Source organism: Ursus maritimus, unplaced genomic scaffold (genome assembly GCF_017311325.1).
Source record: "Ursus maritimus isolate PB19 unplaced genomic scaffold, ASM1731132v1 scaffold_33, whole genome shotgun sequence".
Taxonomy (NCBI): domain Eukaryota; kingdom Metazoa; phylum Chordata; class Mammalia; order Carnivora; family Ursidae; genus Ursus; species Ursus maritimus.
The window spans coordinates 13,505,303-13,533,165 of record NW_024425897.1 but is presented as its reverse complement, the minus strand read 5'-3'; the positions used below and the strand labels follow the sequence as shown (position 1 = coordinate 13,533,165).

At 53.3% G+C, this 27,863-nt stretch overlaps 1 protein-coding gene across 1 annotated transcript in view; it reads left to right on the top strand.

The window, feature by feature from the left end:
* Positions 1 to 14,140: 14,140 nt before the first annotated feature.
* The window catches only part of WSCD2 (WSC domain containing 2), a 52,995-nt gene continuing 39,272 nt past the window's right edge, over positions 14,141 to 27,863 (top strand). Inside the window, exons 1-2 of the mRNA XM_008707652.2 lie at positions 14,141 to 15,036; positions 25,902 to 26,016. Of these exons, the coding sequence (XP_008705874.2) occupies positions 14,658 to 15,036; positions 25,902 to 26,016 (494 nt within the window). The 5' untranslated portion in view covers positions 14,141 to 14,657. The remainder of the gene's footprint in view (positions 15,037 to 25,901; positions 26,017 to 27,863) is intronic.

Genomic DNA, 27,863 nt, shown 5'->3' with positions numbered 1-27,863 from the left:
AATATTGGGCCCCTGTGGATCAGAGCAGAAGTCTCTTGAGGCGAGGAAGGAGAAATTTTCCCCAGAGATGATGCATTTGTGAAGTTCCTGCAGGATAAGCTCTCACCGTAGGCAGACCCCCTGGTTTGGGTCAGGCCTGGGGGGCAAGCCTTGGCTTGGCAGGTGGTTGGCGCTCAGTGAGTGTCGAATCAATGAATGAGTGAATCGTAGTTTGAATGGGAGGGGGGCAGTAAGTAGGAGCCAGAAGTCATTTTAGGCAGTCTTTGTGTTTTCCGAAGGAGAAACCAAAGGCGCACAGAGGATAATCCACTTGCCTTGGGACACAGAAGCATAGAAGGAGCTTGAAAGGTTGGGGAGGAAGAGGAGGAATCGGAGTGAGAGACCAGACTTGAATCTGGATCTTCACCTGGTACTTGCACCTGGCTCCGGGCTTCAATCCTGAGCCTTCTTCCACCTTCCAGCCACCCAGGACCAGCTAAGTAATTTGCAGGGCCTCGTGCAAAACGCGGATTCTTCCCTGTTCGGTAATTGTTAAGACTTCCAAGGTGGTGGCCACAGAGCCATAAGCCAAGCACAGGGTCCCACGGGACCACCCGGGGAGCACACCCAGGGAGAGCGCCCTGCCAACTACTCCATTTACAGGCTAGGGAACCCCAGCTCAGACTCCACCCAGGACACCCCATCTGTCCTCGGGCATCCGGATTCGATCCCACGGACCTTAGTGGTCAACTAGTCCACTCCTTCATTGTGCTAACCTGCCCCTGAGCCCCCCGCCCGGGGCTGAGCATCTGAGTGCCCTGACTTGCTGTCTAGAGCTCTGGGCAGGGAGGAGAGGAGCTTCCCTGCCCCCAGGGGCCTGACTGCTCTCCTGCTTCCTTCTCCCTCCCAGGATGTAAGGAGACAGACCTCCCTCCCTCCTCCCCTAGGGGAAGATTTATTCCTGGGGGTGCGTGGGTGGATGCGTGTTTGTGTGGGGGCTGTTTGTCTAAATTTAAAGACATCATGACAGCAGCAGCCTATTAATGTTGAGACTGGTGAGGTCTCTCCTTAAGAAGAATCACGAATAAGTTGAGAGAGCAGGTCCTGCCTCCGGGTCTAACTTCTGCCCCAGGCCCGCCCCAGCCCTCTGGCAGCAGGGGGTCATCATAGGCAGGGGGGATGAGAGAGAGCAGTTGTGATGAGCACTAAGTGTTGTACAGAAGTGTTGAATCACCTTATCGTACACCTGAAACTAACAACATACTGTCTATTCACTAGCTGAAATAATCGTCCCCATGGTAGGGCACAGCTGCTCGTGCCAGATGCCCGTGGGGGACCTCGAGGAGCAGCACACTTGTGCCCATTTTACAGGCTGGGAAAATGGAGCCTCAGAGAGGGTACATGCCCTAGCAAGGTCTTGAGTGATCAAGTGACGACTGAAGTAGGGTTTCAATGACACCAGTACATTCCAGAATCCCCGTACTCTCAGCCAAGCCTTGGCGGCCGGGCGTGGACTCAAACAGGAAGTTCGCAATAGTTGTGACTGTGTTGAGACCCAGCAGTGTGCCCGGCCCTGTGCTAATAAGCATTTTACGTGTGTTACTGGAGCAAATCCTTTCTTTCTTTCTTTCTTTCTTTCTTTCTTTCTTTCTTTCTTTCTTTCTTTCTTTCTTTCTTTCTTTCTTCCTTTCTTTCTTTCTTTCTTCCTTCCTTCCTTCCTTCCTTCCTTCCTTCCTTCCTTCCTTCCTTCCTTCCTTCCTTCCTTCCTTCCTTCCTTCCTTCCTTCCTTCCTTCCCTTTCTTTCTTTCTTTCTCTCTCTCTCTCTCTCTTTCCTTCCTTCCTTCCTTCCTTCCTTCCTTCCTTCCTTCCTTCCTTCTTCCTTCTTTCTTCCTTCCTTTCCTATTTATTTATTTATTTATTTTATTTATTTTATTTATATTTTTTTAAAAGTTAGACTCCACACCCAGCGTGGAAGCCAGCACAGGGCCTGAACTCAAAATCCTGAGACCAAGACCTGAGCTGAGATCAGAAGTTGGTTGCTTGGGGCGCCTGGGTGGCTCAGTCGTTAAGCATCTGCCTTCGGCTCAGATTAAGATCCCAGCGTTCTGGGATTGAATCCCGCATCGGGCTCCCGCATCGGGCTCCCCAGCCTGCTTCTTCCTCTCCCACTCCCCCTGCTTGTGTTCCCTCTCCCGCTGCCTCTCTCTCTGTCAAATAAATAAATACAAATCTTAAAAAAAAAAAAAAAAAAAAGAAGTTGGTTGCTTAACCAGCCGAGCCACCCAGGGGCCCCTTGAGCAAAGCCTTCGAAACGACCCCAGCAGCGGGACTACCATTCTCATCCCATCGTACGGGTGAGGAGCCTGCAGCCTGGGGAGATACGTGGCTTCCTCACCTTCTCCGTGCTAGTGATGAAGCCAAGATCCCAACTCAAGTCTCAGTGACCTCAAAACTCCTGCGCTCTCCATCTCTTTCTTTAAACCACAGCCAGCAGGGGGAAAAAAGAAAAGACACGCAAGATGACAAAAAAAAAAAAAAAAAAAAAATCACTCCTACACCTACCCTGCAAGAGGTAATGTCTTTATGTACATTGGTGAGTTTCCATCCAGCTGTTTTTCTCTGCCGAAGGGGACATTCTTGCTCCAGGCAGCTGACCTTTGGTGTTCCGTAATTGCTGAGCAATTTACAGATGCCCGGAAATATATAATTCATGCACACATCTTTCATCCTGGTCACTGGAAGGCAGCGAGCCATGGCTGTCGCCCAGGGAGAATTTCAACCTTGACACGGGAGGAGATGGGATCTTAGGGGCTCAGAACACAATTTCAGAATCTGAGAACCTGCCAACATTGAAACGGACCCCGGTACCCCCAGCACAGAATGCTGGGCGCCAGGGATCCTGGCGTGGAACCTGATGATCAATCCGACGACGGAGCCGGGGGTGGGGGTAAAATCTTAGAATTGAGCTCTAGAGACGGAGACTGCACTCTGTACGTCTGGAGTCAGAGGGCCCGCTGGTCCACTGCTCTGTTCTTTTGGCAATCCCCGGGGATGAGAAACCATGTTGGGTCCCACCGAGAAGCTTTGGTTTCTGGCGTTAGGTGCAACCCGGAACATGTCTGGGCATCACTCAGTGTCTGCTGTTTGTCATTTGGGAGTCGAGCTGAAGGCTTCCTGCCGTGTGCCGTGAACGGGGATGGAGAATGGGGGTGGGTGCATGTGTGCGCGTGCTGTAAGGGAGGGTGACAGGCACGGGGGTGTCCGTGTTCACGCACGCGTGCGTCTCCGGCGCGTCTCACCTTCTCGATGGTGTCCAGATGGCGAACCAGGGGACTGAAGGACTGTCAGTCTCCGGCAGTGATTACCCTTGTGGGAGGGAACATCCCTCTGTTGGATCTCCTTGCGCCACTGGAGGCCACACTGAGTCCCCAGACCCCTGTGCCTTCTAGAAGGGTCTCCTTTCCCTCATTCCCAGCTGAGCGGCTTCAAGTGGGGCACCAGCTTGCTGAGCACGCTGTCCGGAGAAGGGCCTTCCGGGCCTGGAGGGCTTCGGAATCAGCACACTCACCCCGCAGAGGTCGGGGACGGTGCTGCGGCCAGAGGCCATGTCACGGGGACGTTGTGATTAAGGTTCTGGAGTTGGACAGGCCCGGGGTCAGGTCTTGCTCTGCCACTCACCGGCTCTGCCTTCTGCCCAGGTGGCTGGCCTCCTACACCCCCCGCCCCGATGGGCTCAGCTGTACAGTGAGAATAAAGCCAACCTGCCGAATAGAGCCGCTGGGGAGAGGCAGTGGCACGGTGTAAATGGAAGCATCTGGCACATAGTAGGTGTGCACTAAATAGTAGTTTTAGTAGTTTATACATTGTCCTTTTCCCCCAGGGAGGGCATCAAGGCTTTTGTCTGGAGTCCAGGAGGCCGGGGTCTGGGTAGACTCGCTGGCTGACTCCACCTTCCCCTCTGAGTCAGTGAGGACACTGGCCGGGGGATTGTGACGGGTCCTCCCTCCGGCTCTTAGTTCTGCTCTAACGCTGGGGGGTGGGTGCTCTGGGAGGGGAGAGAGCTTGAATGTGAGCAGCTGGGCTGGGGGCCCAGAGACCCCTCCCCCCCGACACACCTACATACACATCTGCACCTGCCTACACAGACCTCCGCACCCACACCCACACACACACACACACACACACACACTCTCTCTCATAGGTACAGACGTACACACAAACCTACACGGACATATACACATACCAATACATAGATACAGTTGTACCTTCACAGACACACACAGGCACACACGTCCTCACACATGCGCACATGCACACACATACATATTAGCTCAGGCAGAAAGACCGGGCTGGGGGACTTGGGGTGGGAGCGGGGTTCTTGCTGGGGAAACCACTCGTGAAAACCTCCTCTCTCGGGAGGAGCTGCTCACAGGACCTGTCGCTGGTCCTAAATTAGAGTGTAATCGCCTTGGCCAGCCGGGAGCCCCAAGTGTCAGTGGGCTTGTGGTGGCAGCTGGGGGTGGCGGGGGCAGGCAGGGAGAGAGGCGCGAGCACGGGGGAGGAAAGTTGTAGGGCTGCAGGCTTGGTCTGGGAACCGGCTCAGCCCTGGCCCGGCTGTGTGACCCTGGGCAACCCTTGAACCTCTCTGAGCCTCGGTTCCTCATCTGTAAACCGTCAGACTTGCTCGAACTGGCTTCTAAGGACCCTTTGGCTCTGTGATTCTATGATAGCATAAAAGCAATGGTAATAATGATGGGAACAGCTTAAGCGGACTGAACCCTTACTTGGGCTCAGGTGCATGGGAAACATTGCGCACGGATGGGGGTTCTTTCGTCTGAACATCTCTGGGCCTCAGTTTCCCCTTCTGTAAAAGGAGACTGTTTTTCGAGGCCAAGGATTTCCAGACTTCCTTCCAGCCCTTTGTCAGCAGCTCTAGGGAACTTGCTAAGAGACCAGAGACGGGGAGGTCTTTGAGCTCTGGGGTCGGAAGGCCCTACACGTTTCTCCCCTGTGGTCTCCACCATCAGCCGCCATTGCCGAGAAAGGGCCCAACAGTAAATATTTTAGGCTTTAGGGGGGTCACATGCGGTCTGCGGCTGCTTATCCTCCTTCTTCTTCATAACCCTTTAAAAATATAAAAGCCATTCTTAGCTCTAGGGCTGACAAAAACAGGCCAAGAGCCAGTTTGGCCCAAGGTCACCGTTTGCCAGTCCCTGATAGTGACAAATGTTCTTGCTTTGTCTAAGCGCTTGGCATCCCATACGGTGAGGTCAAGTCCTGAGCCCTCCCTCGAGGCTGGAGTTTTCGCCGGAGTTTTCCCCTGAGCCCCACCTAGAAAGAAGCTCCAGAGCCACCACTGATGGCTTGGCCAGTTCTCAGCTCTGCCAGTCAACAAACACTTCTCGACTCCAGGCCAGCCTCAGAGCCACAGAGTTGTGGCCATAGTCCACTGGGATGGTTAGGGTCCTTCGAGGTGTCCTCCCCACCTCCTCGCTGTGCACTGTAGGGGACAGGTGTGGCAGTTCCGAAAGGCCCCTGCGCCACGGGGTCCATGCCCCACCCCTAGCCCCTGTCCCACCCTCTTCTGGGATGTGCTGGGCCCTTTCCCACCACCCACTCTGCACTCTGGTATTGTCCCCTCTGCCTGTGACATCCTTGTCCCAGATCTTCCCATGGTTGCCCCCTTTCTCATTGATCAGGTCTCTGCCCCAGCGTCTCCTGATTCCCAGTGGGTCCTTCTGCAGCCACGCTACCTAGAGTGTCTCTCCCCTGCTTTTCTGCATCACTAGGGCTTTCAAGTACTTTTAACGGACCTACCTACGGCGAGAAAGGTGTTTTACGGTTAGGATCCATTATGTGTGCGCGCCCGCGCGCGCGCGCGCGCACACACACACACACACACACACACACACTGAAGCAAAAGGTTCACGAGATAATACTACTTCTCTTTCACGGCACGTGAGGCAGTAACAGTTCGCTGTGTTCCCTCCCCTCTCCCGCTTCCTTCCCGTTCTCTGACACCCGCTGTAGGTCTGCCCCTGTGGGTAAACATTCTGCCCAGACCCACCAGAGCCACCCATTATCTCCCCCAGACAATTAGCAACCTATTAAGGAACTCTGTGCAAATGTGCACTAATTGACCTACGACAGAGCAGCTCCTGGAGGAGAAGGATGACTCCAGATGGCTTAATGATAGGAATTTAGGGCCTTTCTTTAGACGTCCGTCTTGGGGAGGAAAGTGATCTGGGCTCCGAGAAAGGCTGCCAGCTGCCAGCTCAGGAAAGGCCAGGGGATTGGGCGAGCTGCACCTCGGGCCCCTTTCACCAAACCCTTGGACAAGGGGAGCTGTCAGTTCCCCTCTTAACCCCCCTCCCCCAATCTGCCCCTTCCCGTACCTCCGTTCCTTCCCCCAGACCAGAGTTGTAATGGCTCGTGGACATCTACTCCAGTGGGTCCCGCCTTTCCAGGTGTGTGATTGCAATCCCTCTTTTCAGTAGACTTTTACTTTTTTTTTTTTTTAAAGATTTTATTTATTTATTTGACAGAGATAGAGACAGCCAGCGAGAGAGGGAACACAAGCAGGGGGAGTGGGAGAGGAAGAAGCAGGCTCATAGCGGAGGAGCCTGATGTGGAACTCGATCCCATAACGCCAGGATCATGCCCTGAGCCGAAGGCAGACGCTTAACCGCTGTGCCACCCAGGCGCCCCAATAGACTTACTTTTTAAAGCACTTTTAGGTTCACAGTAAAATGGAGCAGAAAGTACAGAGATTGCCCAGACGCCTCCTGCCCCACCCCTGCACAGCCTCCCCCACCATCAACATCCCGCAGCAGAGTGGGACATTTGTTGCAGTGGGTAGATCGACGCTGACAGGTCACCGTCACCCAGAGTCCATAGTTTACATTAGGGTTCGCTCGTGGTGGTTGGGGGCCATTCTGTGGATCTGGACGAATCTATAATGACCTATATCCACTACTCTGGTATCATGCAGAATACTGCCCTGCCCTAAAAATCCTCTGTGTTCCCCCCTATTCTTCCTCCCCCCGCAACCCTTGGCACCCACTGCTCTTTTTACTGTCCCTATAGTTTTGCCTTATTTAGAACGTCCTGTAGTTGGAATCGTACGGAATGTAGCCTCTTCAGGTTGGTTTCTTTCACTTAGTAAGATGCATTTCAGGTTCCTCCCTGTCTTTTCGTGGCTTGGGAGCTCATTTCTTCTTAGCACCGAGGAATATTCCATTGTCCAGATGTACCATGGTTTATTTATCTGTTCACCTACTGAAGGGCATCTTGGTTGACTCCACGTGATTCCAGTTACGAATAAAGCTGCTATAAGCATCTGTGTGCAGGTTTTGTGGGGACCTGTGTGTTCAGCTCCTTTGGACGGATACCAGGGAACACGAGTGCTGAATCCCATGGTTCGAGTATGTTTAGTTTTGTATGGCTGATCTTTGAACACTACCCCCAGCTAACTCTTATGGAGTCTCTGCTGTATACCCAGCACCATAGTAAGAAAGGTACCCACATCTTCTCATTCAGTGCTGTCTCGAGGCCTGGGAGGCTGGCACTTGGCCCGCCATGAGTCAGGAAGCCAGAGCTTTCTTGGCTCCTCCGTCTCTGTCTGTTTTCTTCTCCCTCTCTTTGCAGACTAACTTTAGCTCTTTCTTTGGCCGTGTGATGACAGCTTCTCGTCCAGGTGACAAGCAGACATTGTCATGTCTCAGATCCCAACTCCACATTCTGGGGGAGGGAGGCAAGAATGGATTGGCCAGTTTTATATCTGAGTCCACCTGTGGTCACCAGCAATGCGGGTGGGCTTGTTACGTGGTACAAACATGGCCACGGGGGCCTGCCCCTGTGAGGAGGGGCTTGGAGGTCACTCATTAGATGCCCCCCCCCAAGTGGGTCCTCTACACCTATCTTGGGGGTCTAGACTCATCAGAACAACTCACTAAATCTTCATCCTTGTCTGGAATGAAGTCTGGGCAAGTGGTATTGGTCATGAGAAGGGGGCAGGAGATGGTTTGTTGAGTTGGCCGAAGTTGGGGCAGAGTAAGACCACCGACTGAGAAGTTGTTGTGTCAGTCTCAGTGGAATGCAGGGTCCTGAGCCAGGCTGCCTTGGGCGTGAACCCAACTCCACCACTTCCTAGCCGTGGGACCTTGCCCAGATCCTGTAAACTCTCTACACCTCAGTTTTCTCATCTGTAAAAGGGGGCTAACCAACGAGACCTTTCTTTTAGGATGGTTAAAGTGCGTGACACACAGTAGGTGCTCAATAAATACGAGCACCTCTGATTATTACAGGACTCCGTACTTGACACACATTAGCTCGAACCTTCTTACCTTTCCAGTGAGGCAGGGTAGACTGGCCATATTTTGCAGGTGAGGAAACTGAGTCTCGGAGAGGCAGGCCAGTGGCCGAAGATCACACAGTCTCCATATGGCTGAGGCAGGTTCAAACCAGAAGTGCCTGCCTGCCTCTCGGTCGGACCCCTTTCCGCGGTTCTTCCCTGCTGGTTTCTGTTCACCGTGGCCCAGCCTGATTGTCTGCAACAAGGGAAGACGGCCGTAAAGTTTGCCCGTGGAGCAAGAGGCACTGGAGTCATTACCCAGGGAAACGAAATTTTAATATTTATTTTTAATGGGCACCATATGCTCCTTTTGATTTTTTTATTTAATTACATCATGGCAGATGGCTGGGTGTTAAAGGCCATTAAGCTAATGGCACTTTGCCTCCTCATTTATTTTCCTGAGTTTTGGGAAAGATGAATGGTAATGGACACAGCCGGTGAGCTGCGGATGCTGGGTGGTGGCGGGTGAGTCCCGTCCTAGGAACGGAAGGAAGGAAGTGTGGGGGCTCCGGGACCCTTCCTGGTGGCTGCGTGAGCGTGCGGAAGGCAGCACATGCTTTGATTTTAGGCGCCGGGAGCAAGGTTTTCCCCTGTGGGCATACACACAAACGTGCAGTCTTGGACACTGTAATCCCCCTTTTCGGGCCCCCAGAGCAAGTCTGTCTGTACTGAAGTGTCCGTTGCACCTTTGCACGGAGCAGCCGGAAACTCGGGAGAACCAGACCCCGTGTGTCCATCACGGACACATTGGCATCATTGCCCCGTGGACACCCAAGAGGGGAAGGAGATGTCCCAGAGGGGGGTCCACAGACCATGTAGGGGTATGAAGTCTTCCCCAGGATTCGTTTGGTTAAGAAGATTCTAGATTCCTAAAGACCATGGGTAAAAACCACGAGACTGGCATATAATTTATAATGGTATTTTGGGGGCTCTTTCGTGACTTCTTTCACTTGCCAAATGACTGGTCCGGAAGCAAGAAGGATGAGCAGGAAGGACTTTGATTAGACTCCCCGGAGAAAAAGCATTTGAGGGGTGGTTTTCCGTGTCTCCAAGCTCAGGAAGGATCTTTCCATTGAGGGTGGGGTTCGGCGGACGGGGAGAGTGGGTAGGGGGGAGCTAGCTGTGTTGGTGGTCTACTGGGTGTCAGGTCATCACAACATCGAGATTTAGACAGTTGTGCCCTTGGAGTCACACTCCGTGTCTTGCAAAGTTGTGTGCTTGGGCACGTCACTTCATCTCTGGGAGCCTTGACTTTCCCCATCTATAAAATGGGTATAATCATAACCACGTCTCCTCGTTGTTGAGAGGTCCTGTGTTGCCTTCCAGGCACAGTGCCTGGCACAAAGTAATGCTTAGCGAATACTGGTGATTTCTGTCTGATATTGTTATCATTAGGCCAAGACTTAAATTTTATCTCTGGTCTGGGCTCTCAGTTTCTTGGAGACCCCCCCCCCACCCCCCCGCGTCTCCTACCCGGAGTGTGAAGAAATCACAACTTCACAAACCTGGTTTCCTGGGAGCTCTTTCTTGGCTCCCAAGCTCGGATGGTCCGAGAGGTCAGCTGGTCCCTAGGCTGGTGCCCTCAAGTCAAGTTCAGGGGGCTGGAGAGAGAGAGAGAGAAGGAGGGAGGGAGGGAGTGCCCCATGCCCAGGCTCATGGGCTTCCAGCCAGACCTACCTGCCCCTGCAATCTGGAAGGGCAGCTCCCCCCCCCCCTCACCCAGGGGAGGGAGCCGAGGGGCAGCTGTACCTCCCATTTTCCCTCCCCCAGGGCAGCTCTGCCCCACTAGTCGTTTTCTTGGCATCTCGTCAGCCGAGGTTCGTTCAGTGCTAAAAATAGGCCGTGTTTAGACGCTCGGAGGCTCTAGCTGGAAACGCGAGCTGCCGTAACCGAATGCTGCCATTCTTGCAAAGGGGGCCTCTTGCCCTCACCCTTGCGGAAACTCACCCTGGCCCTGAGGGGAGGCAAGGCGGGGATCAGGTCATCCGCCCCATTCAGTCGATGGGGAAATTGAGGCTCAGAGAGTTCCCATGCAGCATGGAGAGGGATGGGGCCTGAGGGCTCAGCGAGCATGAGCTCCAGCCCTGTGAGACCCTCCCAAGAGCCCAAGAAGACCACTCTGTGGTTGACCCATTTCACAGAAGACGGCGGCTCACAGAGGCAAGGGCACCTGCCTGCGTCTCACACCTGTAAGCGACAGGAGAGAATGCTGACGGGACTGTGGTTTCCGACACGTAACGGGCACATGAAGACAGAGAGGTGAAGGCCCACACGTGCCCCCTGCTCGGGATCGTAGATGCGCCGTCTGTGGGCTGGGGAGGACCATCGCCTTCCTTATGGGTTGCTGAGAGGGAGGAGTGTGCGAGAATGTGTTTGCAAAGCCTTTGAACGTGGGTCCGGCGTGTGGCAGGTGTTCGACGAATGGCGGTTCGCTTCATTTCCCCATTCCCTTTGGGGTTAGAATTTCTGTCTGGAGCGAGAAAGAGGGAGAGAGGGAAAGAGACAGAGAGTGACTTGGGGATGGGGGAGTGACAGAGGGTCATGAGAGGCAGAGAAGTCTTCAGGGTTCCCTTGGGGAGGTGGGACTGTGGCTCAATGGGGGTTCCTGAACCCCAGGACCACCCAGAGCTGATAAATGGAAGATACTGTCTCCACAGAGTCCTGAACATTGTTCTCTGAGGCTGTCCCCAGTGTTCTGGTGACAGGGTTTATGTTTAAGCTCCCAGGAGACGTGAATCCCCTGACTCTTCTCACTCATTGCCCCACACCTCTTGGGGACCTACTGTGCTCCAGATGTTGGGGCTCACTCAGAGAACAGATAGGATGCCCCCCCCACCGTGGAGCCCAGCTTCCAGGGTGCCCTCCCTCCAGGTGCCCTCCCTCCCAGCGCTGGCAGGTGCGTGGGTGGCTCAAGTCAGTGCCGCCCCCGGTCCCCGGGAGGAGCCCCCCCTCACAGTCCCTTCCCGGGTGGGCCCCCTTCACTCCCCACATCACCAGTGCCTCCGTCTCTTTCTGTTCCTTGCTAGCTTCTAATGAGCTCATTATCCTCTTAAAACCCATTTGGCACCCACTTAGAGAAAAGATGTGTTGAAATAGAAAAGAACGAGAAGGGAACAACAAAAAAGGACTAGACCCAGAAATATCCTCAGAGAGACAAAAAGCCACAGGGAACACAACAGCCATCGTCTCTGCCGTCTCCACGGCAGCAAATGTGCTTCTGAGGCAAATGCCTTTGAAGGCGGCTCACATGCGCCCTTGAGAGGAGTGGGGCGGTGGGGGGGGTGCTTTCCCAGAGCACCTACTGTGTGCCAGGCACTCTGCTGACACCTTTAAACGCAGTCCTCCCAGCAGGAGATCTTTTGGGAGGGGTCGGGATTCTTAAGGCCACTTTACAGGCGAGGACCTTCAGTCGGGGAGAACAGGTGTCTTGACCTAGTCACGCAGCACGCGAGTGGGTGGGAGAGGCAGGTTCCGAACCCAGGTCAGTCCACCTCCAGAGCCCAAGCTCTCGCCTGTCTCCTTCTGGAAGGGCTGGTGTCCCCCTGCCCATCGCCACGATGGCTGCTGGCATTTTCTCTTCATCCTGGCCCAGCTGCAGAAACATCTGGCACATATGTGATCTGTATGGAATACCATGGGCCACCACCGACTGCCTGGACGCTTTCAAGCTGATGAGAAATCGGTCTTTCTAAAGTGTCAGTGTGACCGTGAAACTTCAGGGGCTCCCCCACGCGTGCGGCTGGAACATCATCTGGACTCCTGAGTTTGGCCTTCAAGGCTTGCCGCAGCTGTGTGACCCTGGATAGATGACTTAATCTCTCTGAGCCTCATTTCTCTGCTCCGCAAAATGACTACAGATGTCCCTCCCAGAATTGGTGTCAGGATGAGGTCAGAGTACGTATGTGCTCAGAGCAGAGTCTGGCACGTGACACGCACCCAGCAAACAGGAGCTATTAATATTAATTGCTGTTCTACATTTTCTATGTACGTCCCCTCCAGGATTTGTCACTGTCCAATAGAGTGAGTTAGCGTGGTGGTTCATTACGTTGCTGTCCCCCTCAGTAGACTGAATTCTCTGGAAGTGGGACTCTGCGTGATTGATTCCTGCATCCCGAGCGCACACAGTAGGCAAGCAACATGCGTTTTTGAACGAATGGAAGAACAGGTAGATGGCTGGATGCGGGGACGGAGATGAATGGTGAGTGGATGGGGGGACTAAGGAATGAGCAATGGATGGCTGGATGGATTATAACTTGACGGATGGTGAGTAGGTGGACTGATGGATGGAACAGAGGAGAGGACAGATAGAGGGATCGATGGATGAACAGGTAGTTTGACTCCACAAAAGCATGGATTTGGGACTGTTTTGTTTATTGATCTATTCCAGGTACCCAGAGCAATAACGGGTGCCGAGTACTTAGTGCTTAGTACTTCGTCCCGGAATGAATAGGATGGCATATGGAGGACTGATGGAATCTACCTGGGACCCCAGTTACACTCCCATTGTTGCTCTGGTTTAGGACGGGCCGTTACCACTCAGATCCCCCATTGGCCGCCAGTTAATCCTGTGCTTTGGCCAAGATTGTCACGAGGCCCCCTGCTGGTGATAATGTGAAATCACAGCAGCCAGAAGGAGTCTTCTGTTTCCTAATTTACATTCTGATTTCCTCCTGGCTAATGATCCTTAATGTTTACTCATAAAAGCAGTGCCCTCGGCCCTCTGTGCCCATCACCATTACCTGAGAGCACCTGGTTACACCTGTAGGTGTCCCCTTCTACCAGAAATTCCGGTTGGAGAGGTGTCCAGGATCTTCATACTTGACCAAGCTCTCGGGCGATTATGAATCGGATGCTTCTTGGACCACACTCTGAGGCCCTCCTGTCAGAGAGCGAGCCACTGGTCACTGGGAGGCAGTAGAGATGGGCTGCTGCCTCAGGGCTTCTCTCTGAATCCCCAGCTGATAGCCCGTCCACGTGGGATAAAAGCCGAGTCACAAAGGCAGTGGTTAAGAGCTGTGGTTTTGCATTTGGACTGTCCTGGGTTGAAATCCCAACTCCACCACTCATTGGCTCTGTGGCCTCAGTTTCCTAATCTGTAAGGTGGGGGAAATTGCTACCTCCCATAGGAGCACTGGGAAAAATGACTGAGTAATACGCATATGGCTTGGCATGATGCTGGGCATACTGTAGATGCTAAATAAATGCAGAGCGAATGACTCTGTGGCTAAATAATCCCGATTTCCTTTACTTCCTTGGATAGGGGAGAGGGCTTGGGCTTTGATCTCTCCCAGTCTAGAATGCGAGCCCTGTGAAGGAAGGGGCTTGGTGTCTCCGGTTCATGGCTTTATCTCCAGAACTTTGGCCAGCACCTGACACATAGTAGGTGCTCGCTAAGTATTTGCTGGGGGAAAAAAATGAATTTGATCTGGTTCAGAATCAGCCAGGTCCAGGAGGCAGTTCAGCAAGGACCCCAGGAAGTACTTTTTGGACTTAATTCATGAATCCGAGTGTATTTGACAAAAAAATAGGAAATGTGGGGCGTAAGAACTTGTGCTTGTCCAAGATAAAGCTTGTCCCAAAACGTGGGCCCTGTCGGAGTCAAACCCCCAAATTCCCAGTCTGGTGTAAAGAAAAAGGCAAGGATTCTAGAAGACCCAGCACTGCTGGGTGCTTCAGGACATTGGTTCCTCCCTTCTCTGGTCCTCTGCATCCCCCCTGAGAAGGTTCAGGAACCCTTTGAGCTCTGGCCTTTGTGAGGGGGCTTCTTAAATCTGTGTCTGTGCTGTTTTCCAGGTGGCAGCCCCGAGCCTTAATCCTTGAGCCGATGGAAGCCCGCCAGCTTCTGGTTCCATGAGGTAGACACCCTGAGCTTGGCCGCCAGCTGGGGAAGGGGCCAGAAAACCACCCTGAGTGAAATCATCCAGCCCTGACAGGCCCGTGGAGCCGAGAAGAGGCGAGAACTGAGCCGCAGTGCTGGTAGCCGGCAGAATTCTCCTGCGATTGCTGTGGTCAAAGTTCTTGGGGAACTTTCTGACGCAGAGAACAAGATGTAGGAAAATGGGACCAACTCCTGGGCGTTGGGCCCCTTTTGTAGCCCAGAGAAGCTCGCCTTGACCTCAGGAGGGCCCCATTCTCTTGGTCTCAGCCAAGTACCGGAATTGGCCTCCTGTTCTGGTTTCAGCCATCACCTTCACGGGGGGAAGAAGGCTGCAGACCCCCAGGGGTTCCATCCCTAAGGGAAGCTTGGGAAACGCCGCTCCCTTCCTCCGCTTCCTGAACCCCCCTCCAGCCAAGCCCCAGCGAGCCAGTCCGGAATGATCCTGCTATGGCCAAGCTCTGGTTCAAATTCCAGCGGTACTTCCGCAGGAAGCCCGTGCGTTTCTTTACCTTCCTGGTGCTCTACCTGACGGCCGGGAGCCTCGTCTTCCTGCACTCTGGCTTCGTGGGCCAGCCCGCCGTCTCCCAGAGCCAGGCCAGCCCCGCCGCGGGGGTCCCGGCCGAGGGCGCCGAGCTGCCCTTCTTGGGGGACCTGCACCTGGGCAGGGGCTTCCGGGACGCAGGCGAGGCCTCGAGCATCGCCCGCCGGTACGGACCCTGGTTCAAGGGCAAGGACGGGAGCGAGAGGGCCAAGCTGGGCGACTACGGTGGAGCCTGGAGCCGAGCCCTCAAGGGGAGGATCGTCCGGGAGAAGGAGGAGGAGCGAGGTAAGAGGGGTGGACAGGGATGGGGGCCAAAGAGAAGGGAGGGGCTGAGAAGAATATAGTAACAGCCACCAGGTCTCAGCGTTTAACGGGAGCCACCTGCCACACAGTTACTGCTATCGACATGCCAGGGGCTCCGCTGTCACCCCCATTTCAGAGGAGACATTGGAAGCTCAGAGAGGTTAAGTAACTTGCCCAAGGTCACACAGCATGTAAACAGTCAAGCATGGGTTTGGACCCTACATCTGTCAGAGTTCAAAGCCTGACACTTCCTCGCCGCCTTCTCAGCTTTGTTAAATAAATACCCATAAAATGGAAAGCGGCATCTACTAAGCGCTTACTGTGTGCCTGGTACTTTCCTAAGCCCTCTACGTGTATTGAATTGTTACCACGATTCCACGTGGATGGTGTTGCTTTCCCCTTTTAGGGATGAGGAAACCGAGGCACCACGAGCCCAGGGCTGCAGAGCTAGTAAGCGGCAGATCTTCTGCTCTACCACGTGGCCTGCCGGCCCGCCTCGCTGGATTTCTTGGCGATGGCCCTTGTCATTGCCCTGGGCATATTTCCTTGCGTTTTCTTAGCCTTTCCGTCCAAAAGGGCTCTTTGTGAGTGCAGTACATCACCTGATTTCCACTCTGCCCCACGGACTTGAGCAAGGAGCGTAACTCCTCCGCCCAGGTTACACTTCTGGAAACGGAGGCTTGGTGAAGGGGGACCCTTGCCCGAGGCCGTAGAGCGGTTGAGTTGAAATCAAACCCATCTGGCCCGAATGCTCGGCCCCCTGACGGTCTCTCAGAGTCTGTGGATGTCTGCCCGGCGTCTGCCCAGCGTGCGGGGGAGGAGCCCGCAACCCTGCAGCTCCGGAGATGAACACAAACGCACGTTCTGGGGGTCCGCACCAGATGGTTTGGGGAGATCCACCACCAATCGGGACAGAAGGAAAACCTCTCCAGCCTTGGTGTTTCCTGCCACGTGTCACACTTCCGCTGTGATTCAGCTCCTAGAAAACCCCTTCTCTCACCACGGATGGAAGCGGGATTAGTGGGGGGAGACTCACCCAGGGGAGCACATTCCCCTGCTTCAGTCCCATCCCATACCTGGCTCGGGAGCCAGCCAGGAGACCCCACCTTCCCGCCCTCGGGGATTTCCTAGAAGCCTCTTCCAGGATGCAGCGTTCATAGGGAGGTGAAGGAGAAGGTGGGAGGTGGCAGAACAGATTGGCGGACTTGGATTCGTATTCCAGTTACATCCCAGCCAGCCATGCGGCTAGGCACATGGTTATACCTTCTCACGCTTCCGTTTTGTCGTTTGTAAAGTCGGGACAGTGACCTCTCCTGTGTGGGCTTTTCCTGAGAGCTCCCTGAGTCAGTGGTTATAAAAGCACTTGGCACATAGTAGGTTCTTACCAGGAAATTCTCGTGGGTCTGCCTGTGGAAGGGACCCCATCTTGTAGGCATGGGCGAGGTGTGAGGTGCTGCACTGACCGAGAAATCGGGAAGAGGCTTCTCTTTCTTCCACCACCCACCTGGCCGTATCTCTCCCCAGCCACTCCCACCCAGCTCCTTCTGGTAGTTTGCAAGCCCCAAAGTTTGTCACAAGCCCATACCGTAGGATATGCTGTTATCCCACTTAGGATAAATTCCAGAGTCTCCTACTGTGGCCACCTTTCCAATCTCCTCTTGTAACACCCCCCCGTCCCCCTCACCACCACACCCTGCCCCACTGTCCTCCTTCCCCTTCGCTGAATGCGCCAAGCCCATTCCTAACGCAGGGTCTTTGTATGGCCAGTTCCTTTTGTGTGGCATGCTCTTCCTCTCTATCTTTCCATGGCTCCCTTCCTCCCTTCTTTTGCATCCCCGATCAAACCTCACCTTCCCATAGAGGCCTTCCTAAGTAAAACAGCCCCACTTTGTACCTGGTCATAGCCATAGTCCCTGGTTTTATTTTTGTGACAGCACTTACCATCATCCAAAAGCACCCTCTTGATGTGTTTGCTTCCTTTGTAGTCTGCCCCTCTGCTAGACTGTCAGCGCCACAAGGGCAGAGATGGTGCCAGGCCTATGTGCCCTGCCCACCGACCCGCCTGGGGGTGGTGGTGGTGATGGTGGTGGGTGGTGGGTGGGTGTGTGTGTCTCCTCCCCAACCCTTGTCCGTTCAGCACCTGGGACAGCACCCAGCACAGACACGGTGCTCCGTACCTACTTGTGGAATGAATGAAAGATTGAATGGACCCAGGAATGAATGACCGTTCCTCTGTCCGGAGTGCCTCCGGGGGGTCAACTCCACTCTGCCTCCAGCTCTCATCTTCACTCACCTCCAGGAAATTGTCCCTGATCCCTGCCAGGCTTGATCAAATGCTCCTCCTTCCTCTCTGGTCCTTGTCAGGGTCCTTAGGTGAATGGTAATCACGTATGCTTGTCAAGGTTCCAGATAGAATATGAATTCCTCGTGGTGCAGTCGATACAAGCAACACTCACAACACCTCCCAGCTGTTGTGAGAATGAACTCTCACTGCCATTACTACTAGAAATTACTATCATTTCTCGAACACCTACGTCATGCCAGCAACTGTCCTGCTTGTTTTTCACATATTAAAGATTTTTTAAAATTTCATTTATTTGAGAGAGAGCATGCATGCATGAGTGGGGGGAGGGGCAGAGGGAGAGGGAGAAGCAGACTCCCCGCAGAGCAGGGAGCCCGACGCAGGGCTCGATCCCAGGACCCCGAGGTCACAGACCGATCCGAAGGCAAACACTTAACCAACTGAGCCACCCAGGAGCCCTGTTTTCCCCATATTATTTGAATGGAAAGATATCTGTAAAATGCTTATCACATCTCCTGGTTCATAATAATAGGTCACTTAATTGTTGTTGTTACTATTCAGAGTAGTAATAATAGCTTCCATCTTTTGAGTGAGCTTCGTGGGCTAGACCTTGTTGTAAGTGCTTCATTGTCTTGTTTAATGATCACAACAACTCAGAAAGTTAGAGTCCACTGTTCTTCTGTGTCACAAACGGGGAAAATTTTAAACTCGGAAACCCAGGTGACATGGGGGAAGTGAGGAACTAAGATTTGAAACAAGGTCCATTTCATTCCAAAGCTTGCGAGCCTTTTCCTATACCACGCTAACCCCTCTGCCCCTGGACATCGTATGTATCTTATAAAATGTAAAGGGAGAAGGAAGAGAAACTAAGAAAGCAGCCCCGAGCCTCGAGCTCACAGCAGGCAGCCTTCGGAATCAGGCGGCGCGTTATTAAGAAAACACAAATCCAGCCTGTCCTTGATTAACTTATTCAGAGTTCAGCGAGGAAAGACAACATATTAGATTAACGCTAATAAAAACAAGACGCTTCTCTGACCTGACGCTGAACACATTTGGTTTTGCTCTGAAGCTGGCAAGGGCTCTGCCTGACGCAGTGACGCGGGACTTGAGCTGTAAAGGATTCAGAGCCCATCACGGGCTGGGAGGGGAGGGAGGAGCCTCTCCCAGGCTGGGCTGGCGCTGGGTGGGACGTCTGACCCCCGGGGTGGAGCTTGCGCCTTCCGTGTGCCACGCACCTCGCTGGCCCTTTACCTCCCCAGCCCTGGGAGGGCCTGCGCTTTGAGCCGCCACATCAGGGTCCACCTTCTAGCTCCGCAGCTTGCTGACTGTGCAGCTTTGGGCAGGTCACTTCCCCTCTCTGAGCCTGCCGTTTCCTTTTGCAGCTAAGAAGTACCTAACAGCGGCCGGCTGTCACGATGACTGACTAAGACAAATCGATGTGTACTAAGTGCCAGGCCCTCCTCCAAGCACTTTGTACCTATTACATCCCATAATCTTCATAGCAACCCAGTGAGGTGCACGCTGTTGTTAACTCCATCTTACAGGGAGGGAACGGAGGCCCAGAGAGGTTAAGGCACTTGCCCAAGGTTGTCCAGCTGGAGGAGGGAGTAAACTAGCAATGGGAACCTTAACCATCATAGCACCTCACTTCTCGGTATATAGGAAGTGCTCAGCACAGAGGCTGGCACACGGTAAGCACTTTTAAGACATGCCAACTATTATTATCTGCACTTTAATCCTGCAGAAGGAAACAGAGAAGCAGAGAGGTGATGTGATTTGCCTAAGGTGACACAGCTAGTCACACGCAGAGCCCCTGCAGAAGCCAAATCCAATTTGATTTTGAAGCCCGGGCATGAAGAAGGACTGGGTGGAGTGGGGGTGGGGAATCCGTCTGCATTTTTGGAAGGAGCAGCAGGGCACCCATTCCCCATCTCCTCTAGTTGAAGAGACAATCTTTGCAGGCTGTTGAGGGTCCGGGCTATGTCAGGGACTGTGCACCTGTACCCTCAGCTTCCCATCAGGCAGCAATCAAAGCCCCTTCCATGGGTGAAGCCACAGAAGCTCAGAGAGGTTAAGTGACTTACTCAATGTCACACAGCTGCCAAGAGGCAGAGCAGACTCCAACCCGAGTCTGAGTCTAAAGCTCTTATTCTTTTTTTTTTTTTTTAAAGATTTTATTTATTTATTTGACAGAGAGAGAGACAGCCAGCGAGAGAGGGAACACAAGCAGGGGTAATGGGAGAGGAAGAAGCAGGCTCACAGCAGAGGAGCCTGATGTGGGGCTCGATCCCATAACGCAGGGATCACGCCCTGAGCCGAAGGCAGACGCCCAACCGCTGTGCCACCCAGGCGCCCCTAAAGCTCTTATTCTTAACCACTGAGCTGAATAGTCCCCAACTTCATCCATCCATCACCCATGTTTATCACACACCTACTATGTGCCCTGCCCCGTGCTAGTTGGTGGGGAGACAGGAATGATTCAAGCACAGTTTTCTCCTCTGAGGAACATTCACAGCCCCTGGGGGGCAGACGGGCAAGTAAAATGATAAATTTATACGTGCAAAAAATAGCTTGGTCCTGATTATCAAAATCACACATGCTCATTGTAGAAAACTTAAAATGTATAGAAAGGGAGATGAAAATAAAAATGGCCCAGAGCCTTACCCACCTGCAGCCACGGTCCACACTTGGTGTCTTGCCTTCCTGTTCCTCTCCTTTCTGTGCGTATTTACAAGGCACATATTGTATTTAGGTAGCATTGCTACCTAATGCTAGCACCTTTTCACGATGAGCCTAAATTATTTCCAATTTGAAAAAGTAATAGTATCTGGAGAATTGTTTAGAACACCGTTAGGGTGGGGTGGGCCAGGGGACTTGGCATCCCAAGGGAGAGATCGCGTTCAGCCATGGGGGTGTATCATGGCTGCCTTCCTGGAGGAAGAGATTGTTGAGCTGAGTCTGTGGGATCTGTAGGCTCTGACCAAAGTGAAAGAAAGCATCCCTTCTACCCCCACGGAGCCCGGGTACAAGCAGGAAATTTCATTCTCTGCACTAGGAAATCCAGACAGTGCTGGAGTGGTCATCTTGAAGGATGGCGAATCCAGGATGGCAGAGAAAATAACTGTTGAGTCTCTGCTCTGTGCTTAGTCTGGTGCCAGGGCTCAGCGTATAGGTGAATCCTACTTACGGTCCGTTTTAACAAAACCCCTGTATTCCTGGTCCAGCGTCACTATGACAGAGGAGCAAGAACTAGGTGGCTTAAAGCAACAGAAATGTATTCTCGTGCAGTTCAGGAGGCCAGAAGTTCAAAAATCAAGATGTCAGCAGGGGTGTGCACTCTTAAAGACCCCAAGGGAGTACACATTCCATGGCTTTCTCCTAGCTTATAGCATTGCCAGCAACTGTTGACGTTCCTTGGCTTGGGTCTGCAAAACTCCAGCTTCTGCCTCTTTTCACGTGCCGCCTCCTTGTGGCTCTGTATCCTCAGATGGCCATCTTTTTATAAGGATGCTGGTCCTATTGATTGCCCTGCCCCCCTCCGATATGCGCCCATACCTTAACGAATCACATCTGCGATGACCCTGTTTTCAAATAAGGTAACATCCTTGAGTTCTGAGCTCAAGGCTTCAGCCTGTCTTTTTTTGACCTAATTCAACCCATCTCCCCTCTTTTTTATTCCACTTCCCAGGCAGGAGAAGGATACCTCCAAGAGCTGGGACTGGAACCCAGATCTGGTTGACCCCAGAACTGATTTTCTTCCCGCACTTGGTGATGCCTCCTGTTTTTGAATCTACTCATAGACAGTAAAGAAGAGGAATACAGATCCGAATGTCCAGGTTTAGTTATCCTTTTAACAAATTAGCTTTATTGAAGAGAGCAAAATTTCTTGAGAGGGAAGATTAATTGAAGCCAAAGGAAAAAAGGAAAGGAAAGGGGGGGAAAAACCCACAGTTGCAAGGGCTCTTTTCCAGATGCCAGCACTCTCCCGGGCTCCCCACTCCCTGCTTCCTGCACTGAAGATAAATAGTCCAGCTGGGGCGACGCTGCCATTTCAGCAATATTCGAATAGCTGCAGAGATGAGTTGATAGACGGTGCAAACTTGGCCATTCAGCCCCCCTCACGTGGCCTGTGATTCTGTCCCTGTTTTCCATACCTAAAAACATTCCCCTCGTCTTGGAAACATTGTGCTATTGCAGCAGGATTTGAAGGCATGGCGCTGGGGAAGCCGCTGAGGCAGGCTGGGGGGGAGCCACACTGATGAGGTGAGCAGGTGGCAGGCGCCAGAGGCGGGGATGACGGTTGTGCTGGCCACAGCCTGCTTGGAACGGTCCGCGGGGAAGGACGCACCAGCGCTCGCCCAGGACCGGGAGGAAAATGATTCAGTGTTTGTTTCCTGACCCGCAGACCTCAGCCCGTTCATCAGGTCAGAGTGTGTAACACGCCCGTGTTTCTCCAGGGTATTCATGAGGGACCGGGTATCTCTCTCTCTTCCTTTGAGCACCTGTTGTGTGAGAACTCAAAGCCTGATGTCTGGCCTGCTGGGAGGGACGGAGAGGGGGTTGCAGAGCATTTAAAAGCCCAGGCTTTGGGGCAGATGGGACCCTAAGGTCAAATCCCAGCTCTCTTCCAAGGGACGCTCTCTCCCCCACCCTCCCCTGGGCGGTTTCTTTGGCGGGGACAGAGATGTCCTCCTCCCAAGCCGAGACTCGCTGTGGTACATGGGAAGGGGCAGCTTTGGAACAGACAGACAGGCCTGGGCATGGATTTGGTCTAGACCTTCAGAGCTGGGTGGACTCAGGCAACTTACCCTGAGTTTTGATGTGTGAAACCGTGCTACTCTGGGGGCGGGGGACAAAAACCCATCTTGAACCAGCCTCAGCTAACGAGGAAAATGCACTATGTCTTGTCACCCAACTGCGGAAGGGACTGGAGTTTTCAAAGGAGTGATCTGTGCCCTCTGTCTCTCTGTGACTGTCCTCTCTGCTTGCCTCTGTGTTGGCTTCATTCTCCCAAACAGGCTGACTTTGGTGTCAGGGATTGTGTTTCTTGGTCACTCTGGGCTTACAGACTTGCCAGCGTCATTAACCCAAGGGAAACCCAATTTCGTTCTCTTAGCTTTGATCTGCAAGAATCCAAAGAGGTGGGCCATGTGCCCTTCCCTGGAGCAATCAAGCGGTCACTGGCTGGTGGGAGGGGCAATATAATTGGCCCTGCCAAGGTCAGGGGCGGGTAAGGTCTGTTAAGAGAAAAATAGAAGAGGTGGGGCTTTGAAGATGCAAACGATACCAGGACAGTCCCCCCTTCACTCCAATGTGGACACATGTCTATACACATGGATACTCTTACTGTTGTTACCATGACGATCAAGATTTCACCTAGCACGATCCACTATCCCACATAGAGCCAAATGCCCCTACCGTCACCCTAAGGTGAGACCACCCGAAGCCATGGCGCATCCCACCTGAAGCCCAGCAGGGGGCATTAGCATTTCTCCCCATCAGGTCTCCATGTGGTTCTTAGTAATCCTGGACCAAAAGGATCCCCCACAAGTAAAACGGTTGGAGGACAGACCTGGGTTTACGTGTTAAGCGAGACGCTTACAGGGCGTAGGAACTTGGGGCAGATGCCACAGCTTCTCATTCTACTTAAGAGGAAAAGCAGCAGTAACGTGAGTGGTGAGGGGTCAGAGCCTACGCCGTATGCCGAATCTCAGACTGGCTTCTAAGACAGGCGGCTGTAACGGCCATCGGGATCGGCGTCCTCATCTATAAAACGGGTTAATAAGAAGCACGTGAAGGTATGAATGTAAAAAAATAATGCTAAGCAAAATGAGCCAGTCAGAGAAAGACATACCATAAGATTTCACTCCTGTGTGGAATTTCAGAAACAAAACAGATGAGCGGGGGTGGGGGGGGGATGGAGAGGAAGACAAACCAAGAAACGCAACTCTTAACTATAGAGAACAAATTGATGCTGACCAGAGGGGCGGGGGGATGGGGGGATGGGGGAAATAGGTGATGGGGATGAAGGAGGGCACTTGTCGCGATGAGCCCTGAGTAACGTACAGAATTGTTGAATCGCTGTATTGTACACAGGCCTGAGACTAACAGAACACTGTACGTTAACTGTACTGGGATGAAAACTTAAAAAATCTTAAACATTTTTTTTTAGACTTTATGTATTTGTCAGAGAGAGAGCACAAGCAGGGGGAGCAGCAGGCAGAGGGAGAGGCAGACTCCCCACTGAGCAGGGAGCACGATGCGGGGCTCGATCCCAGGACCCTGGGATCATGGCCCAAGTGAAGGCAGATGCTTAACTGACGGAGCCACCCCAGGTGCCCCAAAACTTAAAATTTTTTTTTAATTAAAAGGAATGGCCTGTAGTAGATACATAGAGTAGGCGCTTAAGACACGGCCCCACACCCAGTCTTCTGATCTGACAACAGACTTCATGCTGCCAAAATCACCTTTCCCCCTTCCTCCCTCCCCCCTCCCCCCTCCTGCTCCCCCTTTCTCTCCCCTTTCTCCTGCCCTGTTTCTTCTCCAACCCATCCCGGGACGCTCTGTCCTTTACTGAACGATCGAGCCGAAGTTGGTGGGACGCCCTCGCCAGAGGCGCTCTCCCAGCTCAGGTGCGAACTGCACCCATGCCCCAGTCCCAGGGCCAGGACTCCCTCCGTGACAGGAAGGCCACACACCATAGAGCAAGCACGGGGACAGGACGTGGGCTTCTCCACAGCTGTCCCTGTCTGCTGTGCCCGCTCCAGGGAAGCGATCTTCCTTTTCGAGCTGAACTCTTCTCAGTCAACCACATCACCTGTCTTATAGAAGAAATTCAGAGCGATCAGGACGAGGCCCGTGTCCAGCGGGGCTGACAAGTTCTGCACTTGGCAGGCTGGCACTGAAGGGCACGATGGCTCGGGAACGAGCCCATTCTCCACCGCAAGCGAGGGGGGCGCCAGCCCACAGCTGAGATAGACTGCAGGCCAGCCAGGGAAAGTGACCCGGCGGCACGTCGTATTGTCCTCGGTCATCCTCTGCAAGGGCTGGCGGCATCCTCCAGTTACTTGCAAAGGGAATAGTGGAGAGAGCACTCGTTTGGGGCTCCCCTAGGCCTGGACTTCGTTCTGCCACCACTGAGCTCAGGCTTTAGGCCAGCCACTGCACCTTTCCGGGTCTCCGTGGAGTCATTGGAGAGCGTGAACTTGCCAGTGCTTCCCACTTCAGCTGGGTCCTTGCAAGGATCATTGGATTTCAGAAGCAAGCAGGGGTTCAGAACACGGGCTCTGCGGCCACATCGCCCGGGTGCGCCCCAGCTCTGCACGTACCAGCTGTGTTCCCTTGGGCAAGTGACTTCACCCCTCTGGGCCTGCATTTCCTCTTCTGTATAGAGTGGGAACATTAGGACTTGGAAGATCTTCGCAAGGTTTCAGTTAGGCAGAGTCTGTAAACCACTTAGCAAAGCGCGTGTCCCAATTCTAAGAACAAACAGGGAAAGACCGTTTTATAAACTGAAGCGTGTGGGAATGACTCTTCAAGTACAGGAACATACTTACTACTTTAAGAAAACTTTGTGTGTGGTTTACAGTTGGTTTTTATACGTCATTTAAAATTTTTCTTTGGGGGGGCGCCTGGGTGGCACAGCGGTTAAGCGTCGGCTCAGGGCGTGATCCCGGCGTTATGGGATCGAGCCCCACATCAGGCTCCTCCGCTATGAGCCTGCTTCTTCCTCTCCCACTCCCCCTGCTTGTGTTCCCTCTCTCGCTGGCTGTCTCTATCTGTCAAATAAATAAATAAAATCTTTAAAAAAAAATTTTTTTTTCTTTGGATGAAAGCACTCACCTTGGCCCACATGTAGGCAAACTGTGAAGTACTTACACAGCACTGTGAATGGCCAGATTCGTATTGCACTCGTTTTACCTGTGTGCCGATTATGCGTAAGACACTATGGTAGAAACATTTATGCAGATCATTCCATTTGACCTCACTGGGTTAGTATTTTCATCCCCACAGTGAAGGAAACTAGACCCTAGAGAGGTACGCTGGCCCAAACTCACTAGGCCAGTGCCTGGAAGTAACCAGAGTGGGAAGCCTTTGAGGCTATCCTCTGAGGTATCCAAGTCCACGTGTCCGAGGAAAAGTAAATATCTTAAGGCAGCTTGTAGAAATGGTAACATGCTATCAGCTCTGTCACGCTCTTCAGAGCTGTCTCTATATGGGTCTCGTCTGCGTGGTGCTTGGAGAATGACCCTGGCTTGGCTCCCTGGGTGCTCCTTTCTCACTAGTAAAGCCCAGGGGCTTGGCCTTCACCCTGGACGCAGAAGGGTCCCTTCCTCCTCTGTCGGCTTCCGCTGCCCTTACGGGTCAGGGTCTGCCAGCCCACGTGACTTTCAGTCTCTCGTTTCTGCTTTTCTGCTCGGAGGGAGGAACTGGTACCAAAAGGTCAAGAAGGCCACGTAGCCCGAGGGACCCTGGTTGCCACTGGTTTGCAAACCCTTTTCTGCTTTGTCTGCAGCCAGATCTGACTTCTCTCCTCTCCCCAAAGCCAAATACATCGGCTGCTACCTGGATGACACCCAGAGCCGGGCCCTGCGAGGCGTGTCCTTTTTCGACTACAAAAAGATGACCATCTTCCGCTGCCAGGACAACTGTGCCGAACGGTAGGGCCCTGACGTCCCACGCTCCATGCCTTTCAGACTCCTTCCTTCAGCCGTGTCCTTTTCCATGGAAAGGGGGCAGTGGAGGATGGGCACGTGGCCACAGGGAAAGGGTGATGCAGGGGTGCGTGCGTGTGGGCGTGTGTGCATGTATGCAAATGAGCAGGATCATCGGTCTGTGGGAGCTTGTGCTGGTGTAGTCGTGTGACCCCGTGGCTAGGTGTGAGTTTGTACGTACGGTGTGCAGGGTCAGTAGGTTATGTTGGGAAGCGACACACATGCGTCGTGATCTTTAAGTCATAGTGGTTGTGTGTGCAGGAGACTTTGTGAATCTGTGTGCAAGGGTCCAAACTTGTGCTCGTGTGTGGGAAAAGCCCGCAGGTGTGAATCCGTGAGCGGGACGCTTGGAAGACGTCCATGGGCCATCTCGCAGGGAGAAACAGTCACCTGTACCCACAGTGCCTTCCCGTTGAAGAAATGATGTTCTTGAGGAGGACATCCACTGGGGGAGGGAGCTGACTTTCCAAGGGCGGATTTGGCCCCATAGGACTGGCAGGTGGGGACGGGACCCTCAGTCCAGGCCTTGGCCTGGGGTGGCATTGGAAGAGGCTGCTAACTTGCCCACCTGCAGGCTCTAGCTGCCCGGCTCTGAGGTCACAAATCCTGAAGGACCTCAGCGGCATGGCTGTCATGGAAATGAGCACGTGGGTGGCCGAGGGACTCCTCCCTCTGTCCTTGATTGGGAAACACTGTCCCCTTTATAATCATCCCCTGAGCCCAGGGCCCTCTCCAGCTTGGGAAAGACTCCGAGCCCTTGACGATGGTCAGTTCGTTCATGTTCGATACAGCGGGGAGATGAAGGTGAATTCCATCGAGTTCGTGGCCCTGTGGAGACACAGCCTTGACGGGGAGACTGGCACGTACGTGGAAAGGGGCCGTGTGGCGGGATGAGGGTTCAGATGGAATGAACTGCAGACCGTGGAAATGCACAAGAGGCCCCCAGCCTATCTGGGGGGGCAGGAAAGACTCGGAGGAGGTGACAGCCAAGGTGAGCTTCGGAGGATGAGTGAGATGAAGTCGCTTGAGTTCAGCAAATATTTATTGCTGCGCACGTGTGCGTCCGGGTGCTGGAGATGCAGCGATGAGCCAGACGCAGCCCTGCCCTCTGGGGGCTCCCCAGCCAGTTGGGAAGACGGAGGCAGGCACAGGCTTGGGCAGAAGAGCAGCCGCTCACACGTGCTAAGCACTGTTCTCAGCACTTTGCAAATATTACCCCTTACCCCCGGCAAGACCCCTACAAAGCAGTTGAGACCAGAGTATGGAGACATCAAGCATGATGGGTACTGGGCGGGGTGTGCTGTCTAGACTACAGGGGGCTTGCGAAGGCTGACGGAATGGGGGGCCCAGGAAGAGTTACAAAGGTGGGATCTTGAGCCGAGTTTTGAAGAATGAATAGGAGTTTTCTAGGGAGCGACTGTAGGACAGAAAGAACAGCAGTCCTGAGACATCTCAACACCCAGAATCCTCAGGTGGGCAGGTGGGGCTGCACGGAAAGGCCAATGGGGAGTTGTCAGGAGGGAGGGGAAGCTGCAGGGCTGGCTGATGCCCGCTGACGTGGAGCCTTGAATGCCATCTAAAGCATTTGGGTTGGCCCCGGGCAAGGGGGAACTGCTGGAGGGTGTTAATCAGGGGATTGGTGTATGTTCATTCAACAAATATTTGTTAAACATTTACCATATGTTGGGTGTTGAGAATGAAGAGGTAGGTTGGGGGAAGGTGAGGGAAGGGGGAGCAGATTGTCTAGGACAGGGGTCCTCAGCCTGGAGTAAATATCTACATCACCTAGACCC